This window comes from Polychytrium aggregatum (genome assembly GCF_025602895.1).
Source record: "Polychytrium aggregatum strain JEL109 chromosome Unknown BJ171scaffold_16, whole genome shotgun sequence".
Classification (NCBI taxonomy): Eukaryota; Fungi; Chytridiomycota; class Chytridiomycetes; order Polychytriales; genus Polychytrium; species Polychytrium aggregatum.
Genome location: NW_026516218.1, coordinates 424,159 through 443,326, shown reverse-complemented (window position 1 = coordinate 443,326; position 19,168 = coordinate 424,159). Strand labels below are relative to the sequence as shown.

At 57.2% G+C, this 19,168-nt stretch overlaps 5 protein-coding genes across 5 annotated transcripts; 3 read left to right on the top strand and 2 right to left on the bottom strand.

The window, feature by feature from the left end:
• Positions 1 to 122: 122 nt before the first annotated feature.
• Positions 123 to 4,109, top strand: BJ171DRAFT_82762 (DNA topoisomerase). The gene is made up of 17 exons (XM_053115917.1): positions 123 to 190; positions 276 to 350; positions 488 to 679; positions 794 to 972; positions 1,113 to 1,288; positions 1,392 to 1,632; positions 1,734 to 1,815; positions 1,902 to 2,038; positions 2,107 to 2,327; positions 2,399 to 2,590; positions 2,732 to 2,898; positions 3,094 to 3,219; positions 3,343 to 3,384; positions 3,489 to 3,588; positions 3,699 to 3,792; positions 3,888 to 3,958; positions 4,081 to 4,109. Exons 1-16 carry the CDS (start codon positions 182 to 184, stop codon positions 3,910 to 3,912), a joined length of 2,058 nt encoding a protein of 685 aa, XP_052967161.1. The 5' UTR covers positions 123 to 181; the 3' UTR covers positions 3,913 to 3,958; positions 4,081 to 4,109.
• A 4,983-nt stretch (positions 4,110 to 9,092) lies between these two features.
• Positions 9,093 to 11,583, bottom strand: BJ171DRAFT_502911 (Metalloenzyme, LuxS/M16 peptidase-like protein). Its single transcript, XM_053110811.1, has 4 exons — positions 11,221 to 11,583; positions 10,582 to 10,703; positions 9,503 to 10,388; positions 9,093 to 9,355 (listed from the first exon to the last, which is right to left on the bottom strand). The coding sequence occupies exons 1-4, from the start codon at positions 11,506 to 11,508 to the stop codon at positions 9,266 to 9,268; spliced, it is 1,386 nt and encodes a 461-aa protein (XP_052967160.1). The 5' UTR covers positions 11,509 to 11,583; the 3' UTR covers positions 9,093 to 9,265.
• A 309-nt stretch (positions 11,584 to 11,892) lies between these two features.
• BJ171DRAFT_82725 (uncharacterized protein) lies at positions 11,893 to 12,675 on the bottom strand. Its single transcript, XM_053115916.1, has 2 exons — positions 12,437 to 12,675; positions 11,893 to 12,312 (listed from the first exon to the last, which is right to left on the bottom strand). Exons 1-2 carry the CDS (start codon positions 12,661 to 12,663, stop codon positions 12,024 to 12,026), a joined length of 516 nt encoding a protein of 171 aa, XP_052967159.1. The 5' UTR covers positions 12,664 to 12,675; the 3' UTR covers positions 11,893 to 12,023.
• Positions 12,646 to 13,578, top strand: BJ171DRAFT_502909 (uncharacterized protein). The gene has a single exon (XM_053110810.1). The coding sequence runs from the start codon at positions 12,820 to 12,822 to the stop codon at positions 13,450 to 13,452; it is 633 nt and encodes a 210-aa protein (XP_052967158.1). The 5' UTR covers positions 12,646 to 12,819; the 3' UTR covers positions 13,453 to 13,578.
• A 165-nt stretch (positions 13,579 to 13,743) lies between these two features.
• On the top strand, positions 13,744 to 18,943 carry BJ171DRAFT_82715 (uncharacterized protein). Its single transcript, XM_053115915.1, has 10 exons — positions 13,744 to 14,204; positions 14,428 to 14,627; positions 14,758 to 15,371; positions 15,518 to 15,723; positions 15,927 to 16,039; positions 16,155 to 16,670; positions 16,757 to 17,059; positions 17,205 to 17,733; positions 17,892 to 18,310; positions 18,449 to 18,943. Exons 1-10 carry the CDS (start codon positions 13,874 to 13,876, stop codon positions 18,869 to 18,871), a joined length of 3,654 nt encoding a protein of 1,217 aa, XP_052967157.1. The 5' UTR covers positions 13,744 to 13,873; the 3' UTR covers positions 18,872 to 18,943.
• Positions 18,944 to 19,168: the final 225 nt, after the last annotated feature.

Below are 19,168 nucleotides of genomic sequence, written 5' to 3'. Positions count from 1 at the left end.
TCGGCTGCGACCCGAGAACGAAGCCGACTGCGCAGCCCATGTCGTGTGCTCCCCATTCGCACACCACTGCATATATATCTCGGCCTCCTCTGCATATCTCGGCCTCTTCTGCATCTCTTGGCCTCTTCTGCATCTCTCTGCATGCCCGTGGATCTTGGCAGATTAGCCCAAGCTCATCGCCATGAAGAAGGTGTGCCATCCACAACCAGCGACGCAGTTGTCTCAACGCAACCGCTGACCCCTGCTCCCGTCGTCGCTGTTCCCCCCCCGCACAGATCCTGTGTGTTGCCGAGAAGCCGTCGATCTCCAAGTCCGTTGCCTCCGCCCTATCATCGGGTCAATCGCAAACCGTACGATCCCATCGGCCGCTGCCGCTTTTGCTTTGGCTTTCGGTTTTGGTTCTGTTTCCAGCACATGATGGATTGCTGATTCGCCGACTCATTCATTCATGGCCTGTGTCGACCAACGCCGCTTGGATCATGCGTAGAGGAATACCGGAGACACCTATACCAAGAACTATGACTTTGAGCAGCACTACGAAGGCGAGCTGTGCACGGTGACCATGACAGCGGTCCGAGGGCACTTGTACGAAATCGACTTTGGGCCCGAGTATCGCAGCTGGAAGAGCGTTGACATGACTCGGCTCTTTGATCTCCCAGTCAACAAAACCATCCGTCCGGTAAGATCGATGATCTCCCCGCGGTCCGATACATATCTGCTCGATGTGCTCGAGCGCCGTCGATTCTCCAGCTGACCATTGAGCATGGTCGATCTCCTGTCGCGGGCTCTGCAGGATCTCAAAAAAGTCGCCCAGAACATCCAGGCCGAGGCAAAGCGGGCCCATGCCGTCGTAATCTGGACAGACTGTGATCTTGAGGGAGAAAACATTGGTGCCGAGATCGCCATGATCTGCTGCGAGTCCAACCCAAGGATTCAAGTGAAGCGAGCGCGCTTCTCTGTGGTTCAGCCAAGGTGGGCCCTGTTTCATTTTCTGATTTTGCGGCGACAAAGCCTCATATGTCCAAGGAGTGAATCCGCTACCACGCATTGCCGCTCGCTGGCGCTGTTGGTCAGGCGAGCAGCAACCTCACCGAGCCCCTGTCTCGCTACAGAGAAATCCGCGAAGCCTGGGGCAACCTCACCATCCTGGATCCGAATCAAGTGGATGCAGTCGATGCCCGCCAGGAACTTGATCTGCGTATTGGTGCCGTCTTCACGCGATTCCAGACACTGCTGCTGCGGCCCCGTTTTGAAGAGCTGAATGAAAAGAGCGATCCGATCAGCTATGGTAGGGCGTAGATGATCGAGCGACTGTCGCGAGGGTTGAGTACTCTACCAGTACTCTACCGATGCTAATCGTGGAGCCTGCTCTCGGGCTATCCGGAACTCAGGTGGCTGCCAGTTTCCAACCCTTGGGTTTGTGGTCGATCAGTTTCTCAAGGCTAAAAGCTTTGTCCATGAGGCGTTCTGGAAGATCGAAGTGACCCTGGCCAAGGATGGCCAGACAGCCAACTTTTCGTGGGAGCGCAATCGTCTGTTTGACCAGCGAGCAACCTTTGTCATCTACGAACTCTGCATGGACCAACCGGTGGCAACGGTAACATCGGTGCAGTCCAAGCCCAAAGACAAGTGGTGAGTATTCACAGCAGCAAACCCATCGCTTGCGCAAGCGTCTCGCTCGCATCGCTCGCGAAGGGAGCCAATGGTACTGACGACACTATCGACGTCTGCAGGCGGCCTCTCCCTCTGACCACCGTCGAGTTCCAGAAGAGTGCCTCAAAGCATCTGCGCATTTCCTCCGACAGACTTATGAAGGTCCGACACGATTTGAATCGCAGTTGCTTGGGGCCAGGCCTTTCTCGGTACCATGGCCTTGCTGACCACTTTTTGCCTGTGCACAGATTGCCGAGGACCTCTACAACCGCGGTTTCCTGAGTTATCCCAGGACAGAGACGGATGTGTTCGAGGACAACTTTGAGCTCCGTCCCTTGATCGAGAAACAAACATCCAATCCAAATTGGGGGGAATACGCCCAGAGGTGAGTCCTCGGGGTGTGGTGGCATCGACGCCCAAAACAGTGCAAGACCATTGACGGAAACTCCTCAGACTCTTGGCAGGGGGATTCAAGAGACCACGCAAAGGCAAAAACAACGACAAAGCCCACCCGCCTATCCATCCCACACAAGAGGCCAGAAACCTTACTGAGGACGAGACTCGGGTCTACGATTTTGCCGCTCGTCGCTTTCTCGCGTGTTGTTCCGACGATGCAAAGGGTCATGAAACAGTCGTCGAAATCGACATTGCCGGCGAGAAATTTACCGCCAAAGGTAGATCGATCGCCCGCATGCCAACTTACTGCCGCAACTGAGTGCTGATTCATCCCGGTGGCATGTCACAGGCTTGGCAATTCTCGAGAAGAACTATCTCGAAGTGTACATCTACGATAACTGGAGCAGCACATCGATACCCCACTTCGAGCTGCATGAACAAATCGAACCGTCGCGTCTAGAGATGGTTGATGGAAAGACATCGCGGCCGTCGTTGCTGACGGAGGCGGAGTTGATCACCCTCATGAACAACAGCGGCATAGGTAGGAGAGTCAGCAATAGAGCGGTCCTTGATGTTACTGAGCCGAGCCGAGCCGAGTTGGCATTGGGATATTTGCAGACTTGGGGCTCGACAGGTTTTCGCAGGAACCGCAATGTCCTCACTCCGATATCTGCGCTGCCAGGGACGGATGCCACCATCCACGAACACATCAAGAAGATTCTTGATCGCGAGTACGCCACCAAGGAGCGAGGCTACTTCAGCCCGACGACACTGGGCATGGGTTTGGTCCAGGGATACGACGCGATGTCAATCGAGATTGCAATGTCCAAGCCATATTTGCGGAGCCAGGTGAGGCGCTCACGGCTTTGCTCGCGCTGGCGACCCATGCGGCGTACGTCTTCCGCTTTTGATTTTGATATACGATGCATACGCCTATCTGTTTGTGGGAATTCGGGCGCTCTGTTGCCGAGGTGCATTGTTCGCATCCTTGGACTCCGCACTAGTTTGGAAATCCGTCATTTCATTGACCAATCCAAACGGTAGCTCGAAGACAATATCAACAAGATTTGTCGAGGAGAAAAGACCAAGGAGCAAGTTGTGCAGGAGGGCGTTGAGATGTACAAGCAGGCGTTTTTGAATGCAAAGAACGAACAAAACAAACTCATTGAGGTCGGTCGCAGTGTCCAGACTGACTCGTGGTTGTTCATCCGCAACACGCTGTCTCACGCTGAGAGCAGGACGGAGGCTGAGGAGCGTAACCGAGCGCCATATCTAACTTTCTTGTGTCTGCAGTCGCTTGCGGCTCACTTTGGCCACGATCCAACAGAGCCAGAGGTAGGGTGTGTCGGCAACCACACGGCATCTGAATCACCGTCCATGATAGTCAGCCCGTGTATCGAGCACGAGTCAAGGTCAGCTAACACTCCACCCGTGCCTAGCCTTCGCAAGGGATGTCGATGGCTCAGATCGTGCGGAAATGCCCAAAGTGCGACAAGAGCATGTCACTAAAGCGGACACAGGCAGGATTCTTGATGATTGGTATGTGCGTCAATGTGTGGCCACGTATTGGTGTCTGGGCCGCATTGCACCATTTGCTGGAAGCGCCTTGTTCAGACTAACTTCTTTCGGCAACCATACCGCATTGGCAGGCTGTATAGGCTATCCGGAGTGCAAGGAAGCCGTTTTCTTCCCCAGCATCCTCATCAGCGCCGAGCTTTCGCATAAGATCTGCCCTCGATGCAGGTATGTCTAGCTCGCGTGCTACTGACTTGTAAGCGCATCAGGTACTGCGATTTCTGATATTGTTCTGAACGCCACCAACCTGAACGGCAGCTCAGCAGACAGTCCTGTATATATGCTTGATATGCAGTTCCCAGCGAACAAAGTGCCGCCGTCCATTTCGTCTGAGGTTGGTCCGGGTTCGGCCGCATGCCGCTGTTGCTCCCGCATCCTTTCGCTGGCCTCCGCTCGTTTGCATCCAATGTTACAGTCCACTCGCTGACATTGATATCGCCCGGGTGGATCTCAAAGTACACTAGCTGTGCGTTATGCGATGAAGATTTGAAAGAGCTGTTTTCGCTCTACCGCGGCTCCGGAAGGCCCACCACCGCGGCTCGTCCGACGCCTCAACCCTCTACTCCTCCTCCATCGAATCGAAGTGCAAAGCAGGGATTCGGTAGCAAACCGGTAAGGCGATCAGAGACTCTGCTGGCATCCCGGTGTTGCCAGAGCGGACCGATGTAATATCGCGAGGTCCCTTCTCTGGTGGACTCCTGAAGAGCGAGTGCGACCTTTGCCCGGAACATTGGCGGCACTGTCTACAGAGTGATGTGCCTTTGGAAGAAATAGGTAACAAGTACACTCATGCCAACGGTCTGTCTTCTGCGGCCTGTGTGGCAAAGTCCGTGCGTCTGACACCATACAGGACTCTAGCAAGTGGGCCTGAGGACAATGATAAGCCCAAGTGCCAGTGTCAGCTCTATGCAGTTCACAAAATGAGCAAGAACCACGGGCGAGGATTATGGACATGCCCAAAGTCAGAGTCGCAAAAATGCAAGTTTTTCCAATGGGATGATCAAGATCCGTCCGCCGTGAACGCCAAGGAGAACTTTTCCTGCTATGTCTGTGGCCAGGTACGTCGCCGCTGCTGCTGGTTCGAGACTGCGCATCAACATGATCCGGAGCCTGGGCATGTTTCAATGTGCCAAAGGCCTGCTCGCACGCAGTCGTGCATTTTGTGAGAGAATGGTTCATTCACTGGCTCGGTCTCTCCAGGCCGGTCACTTTGCAAACGCATGCCCATCCAAGTCAGGAGGCAGCGGCGGATCAGGTGCAGCGCAGTCCACCTGCTATGCCTGTAACCAGGTAAGCACATCGCATTGCTGGCAGAGCCGAGTTTCGACTACTCCAGCTAACCGAGCGTCATTCCTGTTGATATCAGCCGGGCCACTTTGCGTCGGCATGTCCAAATCGCAATGACGGCGGAACTTCATCCCGTGGTGGTGCAACTCGCGGACGAGGGCGTGGTCGTGGTCGTGGTGCGAAAGCTGCTGGCGAGGGCACCACCCGGTCGAGAGCACGCACCACAGCGAAGGAGGGTGGGCGTGGCCGAGGACGGGGACGGGGAAGGGGCCGAGGACGATCCAAGAACATGGACGACGACGGCGAGATGCTCTGAATATCCAAGAACAGCCTTCGATGCAACCTCTCGTCTTTGTGTCGCACTGTTCCCACACAATACAATCACAATCCACAGCGACTTTGCCCTCGTCTTCCATCAACCCGGTGCATTGCTGGATTGCTAGCTGTCAAGACAGTCCCCTGGATGCATCCATAGAAGGACTTTCGAGGCAATCCGCCTTTATTGTGACTGTGATCGCATCCACTAAAAGTATTCGCTGAATGTGGGCTGCGTTCTGGGACACGGCAGCTGGGCCCTTGATTCCAGGGGGCGATCAACTTGGGGGATTCAGCGCCACGAAAGCCCTGGCCCTGGGTCGTCGTGGACGTTAGCATGGGTTAGCATGGGCGTGAGCATGGGCGTGAGCATGGGCCACCGCTCTCGCCGTCGGTGTAGAAACAGAGCACGAGGCGACGGACGCCATCGCTTGTTACTGATCCTGCTTGTTTCGGCTGAGCAACCGGATGGAGTACGCAGATCGCGGCGGTTTGGCACGCAGAAGTGCACTGCATCATTCACCCACCTGGGTATGTTTTGTGCATACTCTGCCTCGCGCCTGAGCAACTCTCGGAACTTTTCCTCAGCATCCTATCGGGTGGGTGCACGGTAGTGCGGCGGGGTCACTTTACCGATTCGCTGGCATGCCTATGGGGCCATGGCTATCTGACCAAGGCACATTGCACCCTTGATTGCACATCTGCCGTTGCAGCTATACCCACCCGGTCAACAGCAGCCTCCATCTCAAGTTGCTTCCGTTCGTCTTGGCGCTGTACACGAACTTCGCGCATCTGCTCCATTAGTGCGCTTGTGTACTGCTTCATCGCCTGGCGGTGCTTCTCTTGTGCGATTTCTTCTGCTCGCTTTGCGACTTCAAGTTGGTGCAAAATCCGCTCGCGGTCCAGTTTGGTCTGCTCTTGCTTTCTTCTGTTGATCTCGACTAAGTCGAGCAGTCCGGGCAATCGTTGTGGAAATGAAGGTGAGTCTGGATGCTGTGCAGCTGAATCGCACGATACAGCGACAGGCAACCACTCATACCAGCGTTCTTCAGCTGCTCCTTTCGACATTCGAGAACCTCCTTCATCAGGCGATCGCGAGCACGTTGCTCTCGCTGCCATTTCTCCGCGCGGGTTTGCCATACCTGTCGTTGCCCATCGAACAGCAGCTCGGTCAGAGCGAGTATCGACGCTCTCCAAGCAAAAGCGAGCAAAAGACATGCACAAGAATGAGAGCCAAAGCTGGACTCGTTGCTACCTTCTCTTCTTCATCCTTGTGCATTCGCTCGATCTCTCTCTGCACAGCCTCCTGCTCCTGCTTCTGAGTCATCAAGTTCTCGCGATATAGCTGCATCTCCTTGCGCATCTCCTCCTTCTTCCTGCTCTTGAACTCCCGGTCTCGTTCGTCCATCCTGAAGAACTGGTCGACGATCTTGACATCCATATTAACAGCCTCCTGTGCTTCTTCGAGCTTCTGCCTGACCTTGAGCTTGTTGAAGTTGTCAAGCTCGAGCTGAATTTGACGCTGCTCCTGCTGCTTTCTCAGGCGGTTTCGCTCTTCTTCCAGCTGACGGGTCTCGTATTCTTGCCGCTGTGAATACGTGTCGACAGAGCAGCCGTGTTGCCATCGAGAGTGAGACCGCGCAGCTCGAACAACGCAACCGAAGCACCACCCAGAGGGAATCAGGAGCAAGCCGCCAGGCGACGCATTCCTTCCTTCGCTAGCCTGTCGAGCCAGTGTGTCCGCCTACTGACCATCAGCGCTGCCTCCTCGCGCTTCAAGCGGTCCTCTTCAATGGCCTGCAAGCGCAGCGACTCCATTTGTTCTTTGAGCATCGTGACAGCGGCCTCATCCTGCTGTTTGCGCTTCTGGCGCTCGGTTTCCTCCCGCTGGATCTTTCGTTGGCGATCCTGCTCCCACAGATAATCAAAGTACTTCTTCTCTAGAGGACGGCATCACGGCAAAGTGGTACAGCGGAGAGCAGCGCATCATAGCATCGTTAGTGCGGGAGGGGGGGGCTCTCTCTGGCCTGATCGCCCATGACGGGACCAAGCACATGCAAAGATGACCCGGATTACAGCCGGATGGAGGTGTGCCGTTGCAAGCTCACCTTCGGCAGCATAGCGCTTGCGCTCCTCGAGCTCGGCCACTTGTTCGGCTCGAGCGTCGGCCACCTCGAGCTCGAGAACTTGCGATTCGATCTGTCGGAGTTCATCGCATTCATTCCTGGATGTAGATAGTGGTAGCAGAGCGAGCTGTGGTGGGCTGAGTGGCATCGACCAACTGCCCCTCCTGGCAACGTTCCCAGCCCCCAGTCCCCAGTCATCACTGGCCTTGGACTCGCGGCCACGGAGGTCCAGACAGTAGTCCCGCATCCTGGATGAATGCCGCTGGATACCAGGTAGCAATCAACCAATGTGGACAGGGTCGCTGACCTCCATCGTTGTCGGAGCTTTTCATCAACGACCATCTTTCGCTCGGTCTCGCGCTTGGTCTTGAGTTCCTGCATTCTGAGTTTCATGGCCGCCAGGCGACTCTCTTTGGTTTCTTCTTTGGCCAGCAGCTCCTGTCGATACAGCTCCTCGTCTTCTGCCAGCAGGGCGCGGAGTCTGGGGGTTTGAGAGTTTGGGAGGCGACCGACCCCCATCGATTCCAAGAGATGAGCAAGTAGAATCGCGAGGAGTGCAAAAAGCAACCCAAACCAGCGCCTGTGCAGTCAGGGCGAGTGTCGCTGGATGAGTGTACACCATCGCTAACCTGGCTCGACGCTCCTCCAGAGTGGCTTCCTCTTGTGTCTTCAGCTCCTCGTATCGTTTGAAGAGATGGTTTCTTCGGATCGCGGTCCCCGATGACTCTTCAAACTCGGACTATGCGGCGGCGAGGGTGCCACATTTCCCCGACGGTCGAGGAAGAAGGGTCGAGGAAGGGGTGAATATCTCTCTCGTAGCCCGCTCCGGGTCCGCATGTTTTAGGTCTATTACCTGGAGCCGAGTCTGCGCGTAGTAGTTGGTCCTCTCCTTCATCTGGTTGCGGTTCGCTTCATCGCGTCGCCGGTTGGTGATCAAAAAATCGGTGGGTCGATTGCGACCCGCCTGGTGGGCCCGGAGAAAATGGCATCCGATAGTCAATTACCGCTGCCCAAGCAAATGCCATCGCCGTCTATCGCGAATAGCCGGGTCGACGTGGACGGGAGTGTTCAAAGGCTCTTCACGACGATAGTGTGCGGCAGTCTACGCTGGCGATGAAGAGCGATCCTACATGGACGGTGGCCATTGTGTATGCAGGTCGATGCGAAACGGGTTGGTTGATGGGACAAGATACAGGATGTAGTGAAGGTGGTGGAGCCTAAGATTGCTCAGTGACCCTGGCTGAATATCGCTGATCGAGGGAGAAGCGGGCGAGGCGAGCGGGGAGTCTCGGGCGAGGCGGGGACGGCGGGGTGACGATGTCAATCACATATGAGTGGTTCAGCAACACGATCCAAGCGAGCAATGCACCGTATTCAGAGGAAAAGCGAACGGCGGTGCCGTTGAATGTCCTCCACAGCAACCATTGCGGGTTGGTGGTTTGCAGGACAGTCTCGAATACGCTCGGTCCGCAAGACAGTCAGATCGAACGAGTCGCCCGGCTTTCAGTATTCCTGGCGTGCTGATGGGCAAGGCGAATTGGTGTATTCGGGATCTAGTTACGGCGTGTTGAAAAAATGGGACGCATCGTCTCATTCAGATCAACACGGCGTAGTTGGATCATATCACACACCCGGCCAAGTGAGTCAAGTCGTTTCTCTGGGTGTCCCTGTGTGAGGAAGACGCAGACGACGCAACTCACAGGCCAAGCGACAGATCTCACGACAGCAGCACCGAACGGCTTTGTGGTGAATGGGTGTGTGTATTCAACAGCCAGGAAAAAAAAACATGGCCACTGGCCTCAGAATCGGGTGCCCCGTTCGCGCAGACTGGAATGTAGTTCAATAAGGGTCATATCAAATGCAAGAGAACGAGGATCAATTTCTCAGCCAAAGAAAATTAACTGGGAAAGCAGTTAGAAGCTAAGCTCATCGGCATAAGGGAGCTTGACGGTGTTTCCGTGGGCAACAATACTCGGGCGGGCAGCGAGGGCAGCGCGGGCGATCTGCAAGAGGGTGCGCAAAGAGTTAGATGGCCGTTCTGAGAGCCGGGTGGCTAGGCGGGAACAGTGCCCTCGGGGACATGCTCTGTTTGTCGACCAAGTCGGCCACCCCAACGCTTTATGCAGCACAAGCACAATATCAACACATACCTTGCTGAGATCGGCAGCGGTGACCTTCTGTACTTGCTGGGCAAAGTCGGTGGGGGCGGCGAAGCTGCCGGTGGTGAGGGTCTCGGCAGCGATTTCCTTGACGGAGGTCTCACGGCTGCCCCAGACGCCAGCCTCGGCGTCGATGATGGTGGCCTTCTTGGCAGCAGCAACGTCGGCCTCGGAGACACTGCCGTTGGCAATCTTCTTGAGAGCATCAATGGATCGCTGGGCAACCGACTTGACGTCGGCGGTCTGGCCCTGGACAACAAAGCCGAGGAGACCGGCGTCCGAGTAAGAGGCGTTGAAGGCAGAGGAGCTGGTGTTGGCGGTGGAGGCCTCACCGAGGAGAGCCGAAGAAGCACCCCACTTGATGCGCTGGGATCCGCCGAGGAGGGAGCTCAGGACAAGAGCGGCGGCATAGTCGTTCGAGCCACGGGCAACCGAGGGGAAGGCAACGACGTAGGTGGCGGTGGACTGAGGGCCGGCCTCGATGCGGTGCTCACCACCAAAGTACTTGGTGGCGGTGGTCTCGGCCTTCTTGGCGTTGACCTGGACACTCTCGAGAGCCTTGTCGACGAGCTCGACGAGGTCCTGGTGGGCAACACCATTGCCGACGATGGTGATGTTATCGGCAGTGAAGTAGTTGTTGGCAAACTCGTGGAGCTTGGCACGGTTGAGGGCCTTGACGGAGGCCTCGGAGGCAAAGAGCGAGTTGCCGAGGCCGTTGCGGAAGGCAACGCGGTGAACGGCCTCAAACGAGCTGGCCACGGGGTCGGCAAGGGTGACCGAGGACTCGGCGGCGGTCTTGGGGCCGATGCGGTAGAACTCGTAGGGGTGGAACTGCTTGTTGAAGACATGGCTCAGGAGAAGGGGGACGGCATCGACGCTGAGGGAAAGGATCGCAGATAACCGGGTTAGTCTGGCGGACTTTGGAGAGCCGAGATCCGACGGGATCGTGGTCATGCGGGATGAGCGTTGGTGCCTGCCACACCCGACAGAGTGCCTGCTCGCAGTGTCGATCCCGCACGGCCACACATCATAGAAATGAATGGCCGGATGACGAGCCAGGCAATACCCACAGGTTATCACGGAGGAAGTCGGAGCCAAGGACGATGCTCTCGCGGGTATGAGAGGCGTAGAAGCTGTCGCCACGGAGCTCGGTCTCACGGATAGTTCGGACGATGGTGTCATCGGGGAGGTTCTAGATAACCGTGCCATGGCAGACATTGAAGGGGGGGGAGATGAAATACAGACAAGCCAAAGGGGCGTTAGCCGACTGGGGATGTGCTATCTCGTTCACGACCAAGCCGCTCTGTCTCCAAGAGCGTCGGCAGCCTCAATCCCGTGTGAACATCCATGAGATCCGGTCGAGAGGCTACGAAAGTTGATGCCGTGTGTCGTATCCGATATGGCAGAGATGAAAACCGATCCTAGAGATCCTCGTATCCTCAGTGCAGCTTTCCACGCAATGTGCCCATCGCTGGCGAGGACGGGAGGCGAGAATGGCAGATAGGGCTCGGATGGGTGCCCCGAAACCGCGGCGAAGGCATTCCGCATCGAGTCGCGAGGGGTTGCTCCCGGACCAGTCCCGAAACGTTGATCCAGTCGCAGAACTGTGGCCACACAGGCTCTCGCGCCCCAGTTCGAGCCGTGGGCGGCAGCATACGAGGCAGCAGATGCTTGGAAGTAGAGACGTGATCTGTCGCGACGAGACATACTCTGATGAGGGAGGACTTGAGCAGGTGGGCGACACCGGGGGCGGACTCGTGTCGGCTTCCAGCACCAATAACGACGGCAAGAGAGCTAGCGGGGCCCTTGCTGTCGTAGGTAGCGACGGTGATGCCGGACTTTGACTTCGAGACGACCTTGTTGGCCTGGGGAGCCGAAGCAACCTGGTCACCCTTGCGCACAAAGGTGGTAGCGCTGTACTGGGTGCTCAGGACCGAGTAGGCGCGAGCCGACTGGGCCGAGCGGGCGGCGGCAGATCGAACGACTTTGGGCAGCATTGTCACAAAAGAGCAATCGTGCTATCGGTCAGCCAACAGGGCGCGGAGAGACGAAGACGAAAGGGTACGAACGGAATCGCAGGCCCGACGTCGCCAATGGGGGCAAAAAAAGACGAGTCAAGGCCCGCGAAAAACGCAAATTGCGCCGGCTCGATCCGGATTGTTTGTCATCAATCCAGGCGCCAGCCCGTGTGGCTTGGGCGCGGGCCGAATCGCGTGGTCGACACAGCACAATCCCAGCCGCGCAAGACCAGATGCGTCATGGCTGTGCGCTGGAGGGCTGTATGCCGATGCCGATCGACGATCTGGATGGATGGGTTGTTCGACGATCTGGATGGATGGGTTGATCGCGGGACAGGTACTCAGGGAAAGGGTTTCATCCACTTGGTCGTTCTCAGCATTGTGTATTGGATCCAGCCCAAAGTTCTGCGAGCACATCCCCGCTCAAAACATGGCTATTCCAATACATTAAGATGCAACGAGCATGGTGGTGACGTCGAGGCCGCTGCGCTGATCTACGGCTCAAGCGCCAGCGGCACTGCCCGGGCATGGCCTCGGATGCTCCGCGGCCTTGTCTTGCTGGCCAGCGCCTCATGCTTGGCAATGTACTCGTCCATGTACGCCTTGAGGAGCTCCTCTCGCTTCTCGAGCCGTTCGTGCAGCTCGGCCTGGTGCTTTTCCCACATGGACGAGAAGCGCCTGGCCGACAACGACTCTTTGTTGTTCCGCAGATAGTTGATCGCAACCAGCATCAACAGGACAATCATCAAGAGCCCCAGGAATCCTCCAAGAGTGATGAGCACCCTGGCAGGAGGCAAGGCCGGCTCTGTTAGCTCCAGCTGGTCGCCCAGCCGACCAGTTACTCTGTGCCCCGACGCTACTTCCTCTAGCGCCCTGCTTTCCACACACATTCTGGAGTTGGACTCACCATTTGATGATGTTGTGATAGACGTCAAAGGTGCTGTTGGGCGATGGCGAGGGCAGTGCCGCCTGCGTTGTTCCCGTCTGCGCCAGCATCAGTAAGGCAAGCACAGCGGATGCAGCGTTGGTGGAAGAGATCATCGTGGGCTGCTTGACGAGCTGGAACGGCTTGGGCCACCGGCTGGCTTCAAGTACCCTGTCGCCGTCGGGTGCTGAGGTCGGCTGGGAAGCCATCGCCCGCCCTGCCGCGCGACCTCGAGCCTGGTTCGTTCACCGTTCTGCATCGCCCCGAATCGCCCCGAATCGCCCCGCATCGCCGGGGATCTGCCTGTATCCCATCAGCCGCCGCTCGCTATTTGTCGTCTGCAAGTCGACCCCGATCGCTCGACCATGACCCTCTCGTCGCTGGCGCAAGCCGCCGTCTTCCTGCTCAACTTTGCCCTGGCGTTCTACGCTTCCCTCGCCTTGATGCGGATTCTACTCTCTCCAAGCTCCGTCTCTCTGTTCACCCTTCATCCCCTCCTGGCGATCGGTGCGCTGACGCTGACCATCCGAGCTACGCTGTCGTTCCCGCGCTACCAGTCGTTGGGCCCAGCGCCTACGCTGGCCAGACACATCGATAGCCACGGCAACTTTCAGTTTTTGTCCGGCCTGGCGCTCTCGACATCGGTCTACGTCATATACAGCATGAAGGATCAACACTGGCAGACCAGCCATGGCAAGCTCGGCATCACAACATGGGCCGTCATGACCCTGGGCCAACTGCTGCCGGCCTGCATCTGGAGCGGCAAGAGATACCGTGCGATCCACACAGTCGTGGGCACCGTCGCGTCGGTGCTGCTCTTTGCCACCCATGGCCTTGGGCTCTACAAGAAGACGATGAACGTGGAGAAGGAGCGGGATTTTGTGTGGTGGGGCATGGCTGCGTCGCTGCTCATCGGGGCCGGCTCGGTCGCTGTGCTCGGAGCCGCTGCGCTGCTGCGTTCGCATCAAGGCCAAACGAGCAAGTCCAGCAAGGAGTGAGTGCCTATCCCGCGATGGTGGTGGATACGGACTTGTCGCTCGTAGGGACCAGCCCCCAAGGCAGATCGTCTCGCCTCCCCTCGTTTCTGCTAAATATAAGTCGAGCTCGGGACATCTCCATGGCAATCGGCATTCGGCGTCCAAGTCCGATTCTGTCACCGGCGACGCGCCTGGCTGAAAAAAAAAAGTGCCAGCCAACCAGGGCGCGGCTGTGGTTAATTAATTTGGACATCCTTTTTTTTGGGACCGATTGGCTGGCTGGCAGAAGAAAAAAAGTGTCTGATGCACACCCAGAGAAACGCGAGCCAACGACTTGCAGTCGCCATCGGGTCTGCCGCATCTGCCCATCTCCCTGGCCAGCCTGCCCGAGATCCCGCCTGTCTTGTGGCCATCCACAGTCCGATCGTGCTGAACCGTCACCATGGCGCCAAAGGATGCGAAATCCCCGTCGGCAAAGTCGTCCAAAGCCGGCGCCGAAGTCACTCCAACCCATCCCCGAGTCAAGGCGCTATCGTCGACCTTCCGAACGCTCGAGCGCCAAGCCGAGGCCATTAACCCCTCCAACGATGGCCCGCACTATCCCAAGCTGGCTGAGCTGAGTGCTCCCCACGTCAAGTCCTTCGATTCGATATTCGAGTCGTCCACTGGCGACAAGTCGCTGATGGAGATGGCCATCGAGAACATTGGAAAAACTACCATCTTCAACCTGGGCTCGGGCCAGAAGCTCGAGCGGTCGACCCCAAAGCTCGAGAGTATGTGTCCATGTCGCTCCCTCCTGTCTCGGATCTCGGCTTCGGGACTCGGACTCGGCCTCGGTGCTGAAACGCGCCGCCACCAATGTCCCCGATTCAGCCGCTGCCGCTGGGATCGTCTGGATCGTACACATCCCTGCTCTTCTCTCTGCCACATGATCATGAAAATGCTCCTGGTTCATATGCTAACATTGGTCTCGGTGCTGATGTCTATCTGATCTAGTCTGGATCGAGAGCGTCTCGGTCGGCAAGCCCGTGATCGAGGGCACCAAGGCCGACTCCTTCGTCGTTTTTCCTGCCGAGTGCCGTGAGCGCGGCACCAGCTACAAAGGAAAGATGCAGGGCAAGCTGTGCTGGCGGGTCAATGGTGGTCCCGTCCAGTCTCACGTCCGGCATCTCGGCAATCTCCCTATTCTCGTCCGGGTAAATATCATGCTCGCACGCTTGCGCATCATTCGGCTGAGTCTCGGAGCGCCCGCGCTGTTATGCTTGCCAGTCTGGCACGTAATTCCACCACGAGTGGGCTCCATGACTGATGCGCTTTCCTTTCCAGTCGGTCAAGTGTAATCTGAACGGAAAGTCGCCCAAGGAGCTCGTGCGCCTCAAGGAGGATCCCGACGAGTTTGGAGGATATTTCATTACCAACGGCATCGAGCGCCTCATTCGTCTGCTGATCGTGCCTCGACGCAACATCGCCATCGCTCTGGTCCGTGGCTCGTTCCAAAACAGAGGCCCGACCTACACTCCATACGGTGTCCAGATCCGCTGCACCCGCAACGACCAGTCTTCGCAGACCTGCACGGTGCACTACTGCAGCGACGGCGCCGTTACTTTCCGCTTTGCCTATCGCAAACAAGAGTACATGGTGCCTGTGATGCTGATTCTGCGCTCGCTGATCGATGCCACCGACCGCGACATCTTTGAGCGCATCACCATGGGCCAGACCGACAACACGTTCTTGACAGACCGTGTCGAGCTGCTTCTGCGCTCGGCCAAGCGCTACGGCGTCTACACTCGCAAGCAGTGTCTCGACTATCTCGGATCAAAGTTCCATGTCATGCTCAACTCGCCCGAAGACTCGACCAAGGAAGATGTCGGTGTCGCCTTCCTGAAAACCATCTGCTTGGTTCATCTTGGCAGCAACCAGGCCAAGTTTGACTTGCTGATGTAAGTCGCTGCCCGTGATTCGCATGTGGCCCTCTGGCGCATGTGTTGGTGCGTCACTGGTTGGTCGATCAGTGGTCCTTGGCCGCTCTCGACTAAGCTCGGCGACTTACTCGTGACCGTTTGCAATTATGCTGGACATTCTTCAGCTTCATGATCCAGAAGCTGTACAGCCTGGTTGCCGGAGAATGCGCCTCGGACAACCCAGATTCGCCCCAGTTCCAGGAGATCCTGCTCGGCGGACATCTCTACATGAACTACATGAAGGAAAAGCTTGACGACTGGCTGACGGGCATCAAGACACAGATCCAGATCGATATTCGACGATCCCCTGCCTCGGTCGACTTCCAAGACAGTGAGTATGCTCCACTCGATCCCATTCATATCTATGACAAGTTCTCTCCCTCAGCGGCTGTGCTTGGACATGATTGCAGAGCATGATCGCAGCGCATGCCCATGCACTCTTTGCGAGCGAACAACGCATGACATTGCTGCTCCGCCATGGTGCGACCCCTTGCCTGCATGTTCCTCACGCTGGCTCTTTGACTCCAATATCAGACAAGTACATGCAGAAGGTGATCCAGAAAGTCAACTGCGATGTTGGTCGCAAGATGGAATATTTCCTGGCCACCGGCAATCTTGTCAGCAACACCGGCTTGGACTTGCAGCAGGTATGCTTGGTTACTTTCATTACCGACCTTGGTCCTGTACCTGCACCTGAAGCTGAGCCTGAACCTGAACCTGAACCTGCCTTCGGCTTTTCTCTCCCGTCCGTGCACCATCTAGGTCTCCGGATACACAATTGTTGCCGAAAAGCTCAACTTTTTCCGTTACATTGCCCACTTCCGATCGGTCCACCGTGGTTCCTTCTTCGCCGAGCTGAAAACCACCACCGTCCGCAAGCTCTTGCCCGAGGCTTGGGGATTCCTCTGCCCTGTGCACACTCCAGATGGCTCGCCGTGTGGTCTGCTCAACCATCTCAGTCACACCTGCAAGATCATGGTCGAGCCGTCAGACGCAAGTCGCGTGCCTGCCCTGGTTGCGTCCTTGGGCGTATCGCAGATGAACGCCGGTGGACCCCGCATGGTCAAGGCCGCTGGCGACACCGAAATGACTGACGCCACCGAGGCCGACGACGGCTTTGAGGACGTCGAGCTTGACCCGGCACACATTCGCAGTGTCCAACAGAACACTGTGATCTGTGTTCAGCTGGACGGCGAGATCATTGGCTATTGCACCGCCAAGCTCGCAAGAAAGGTTGCCGACACCCTCCGGTACTGGAAGGTCGCGGGGCAGAAGGGCGTAAGTACTGTACCATGAGTGGCAAGACTCTCGGCACTGTTGCACGCATCGGTGTGCTTAACATCTGCAATCGCATCCGACGACAGGTGCCCTTGGATCTCGAGATTGGTCTCGTGCCCCCCTCCCGTGGTGGACAGTACCCCGGCCTCTTCCTGTTCTCGGGAGCAGCTCGCATGTACCGACCCGTCCGTTACCTGGCCACCGGCGAGGTGGACATGGTTGGCCCGTTCGAGCAGGTCTTTATGGATATTGCTTGCATGAACGAGGACATCATCCCCGGAGTCACCACCCACCAGGAGCTGTCGCCGACTAGCATGCTCAGTGTCATTGCCAGCAACACACCGTTCTCGGACTTTAACCAGAGTCCTCGTAATATGTACCAGTGCCAGGTAAGCATCGAGTGTGTAGCGTGCTGCGGATTGCATGATCTCACTTTGGCAATCGGGCACAGCGGCCTCTACCACTGCGATTGCAAAGCGGTTCAGCAAATCGGCGCCATTAACGCCAAACTCTCGGATGCGTCTGTGATTCCAGATGGGTAAACAGTCCATGGGAACCCCGGCGATTGCGCTGCCGCACCGCACCGACAACAAGCTGTACCGCCTGCAGACTGGCCAGTCGCCCATCGTGCGTCCCCGCGCTTTCAATGACTATGGCATGGATGGCTACCCCAACGGCATGAACGCTGTCGTCGCCGTTATTTCGTACACGGGCTACGATATGGAGGATGCCTCCATCATCAACAAGTCTTCGCACGAGCGAGGCTACGGCTACGGCACTGTCTACAAGAGCGAGTTTATCGATCTGTCCGAGAAGCGCGTTGCGGGCGAAGGCATCACACACCACTTTGGCCTCGTCCCGCCAGAGGGCGGCGCCAAGATGAGCAACAAGATGCTCGAGATGCTGACCAACTTTGTGGACTACGACGGTCTCCCCCATGTCGGCGTCAAGCTCAAGAATGGCGATCCCCTGTACACCTACATCAACGACACCACTGGGCGAGTTATGGTCGAAAAGTACAAGAGTATGGAAGATGCCTATGTCGACGAGGTCCGACTGATTGGTAAGTCCGCGGCTGCGAATGCCGGGCAGCTGGTGCTGGGCAGGCAGCCTCGCGTGGCAGCAAATGCAAGCGCCTGAGATCGCCGGGCCGAAGCGAACCGGAGAGATGCCACCGGAATGGAATGGAGACTAAACCCTATGGCTGCTCTGTGCGAACAGGATCCGACATGGGAGACCAGGAGCTGCAAAAGATCCACATCAAGTACCGCATCCCCCGTCCACCGCATATCGGTGATAAGTTCTCGTCGCGGCACGGCCAGAAGGGTGTCATCTCGCAAAAATGGCCCTCGATCGACATGCCGTTCACGGAGACGGGTATTCAGCCCGACGTCATCATCAACCCGCACGCGTTCCCTTCGCGTATGACCATCGGCATGTTTGTCGAGTCGCTCGCAGGCAAGGCCGGCGCCTTGCACGGGCATTCCCAGGACGCCACTCCCTTTGAGTTCACGGAGAACTTCTCGGCCGCCGACTACTTTGGCGAGGAGCTGAAGCAGGCTGGCTACAACTACCACGGCAACGAGCCACTCTATTCTGGCATCACTGGCCGCGAGTTCAAGGCTGATATCTACATCGGAGTAAGTGTCACGGCGGTGCCTGTCCGCCGCTGCGCCGTTTTCTGGCTGGTGGATGCAGGCGACCTGTGTCGGCAACGGAGAGCATGGGCGGGGCAGAGCGCTGCGGCGGTGCGCTGACGATTCTGCTTTGCAATCCAGGTTGTTTTCTATCAGCGTCTGCGTCACATGGTATCGGATAAGTACCAGGTGCGCACCACCGGCCCCGTCCACAACCTCACGCAGCAGCCCGTCAAGGGACGAAAGCGAGCCGGCGGTATCCGTTTCGGTGAGATGGAGCGCGACTCGCTGCTGGCGCACGGTGTCTCGTTCCTGCTGCAGGATCGGCTCTTCAACTGCTCGGACTACTCGCAAAGCTACGTCTGTCGGTTGTGCGGCTCGATCCTCAGTCCCCTGTCGAGCTCCACAGAGAGCGAGACGATCCGCGGCCAGAAGCGGCATGTGGAGTGCATGAACTGTGCCACGAGCTCGGGCATCGAGATTGTGCCGATCCCGTATGTGTTTAGATATTTGTGCACCGAGCTGGTGGCCATGAACGTCAAGTTGAAGCTCGATGTTGCCTAGAGCACCAGCTTGGTGCCATTCATGGCCCACAGCTCTTCCACCAGAATACACGACAGCATGTTCGGAACGAAATGGGAGAGAGTGTCCCTGAGTGTGTGCCCCTGAGCGATCTGTGAGTCCCGGTGGGCAGGCCATGGGATGAGCCCATCTGGACAGCTCTGCGCCTGGCCATGACGGGCGATGGACTGGGTGTATGCAGATCCGGAACAGAGTGCGGCATTCCAGCTTGTCCATCGTCCGTCTCCACCGCATGTCTCTTGTCCCTCCGTCGGCTCCCCACCCGTCGCCCCCCGTTAT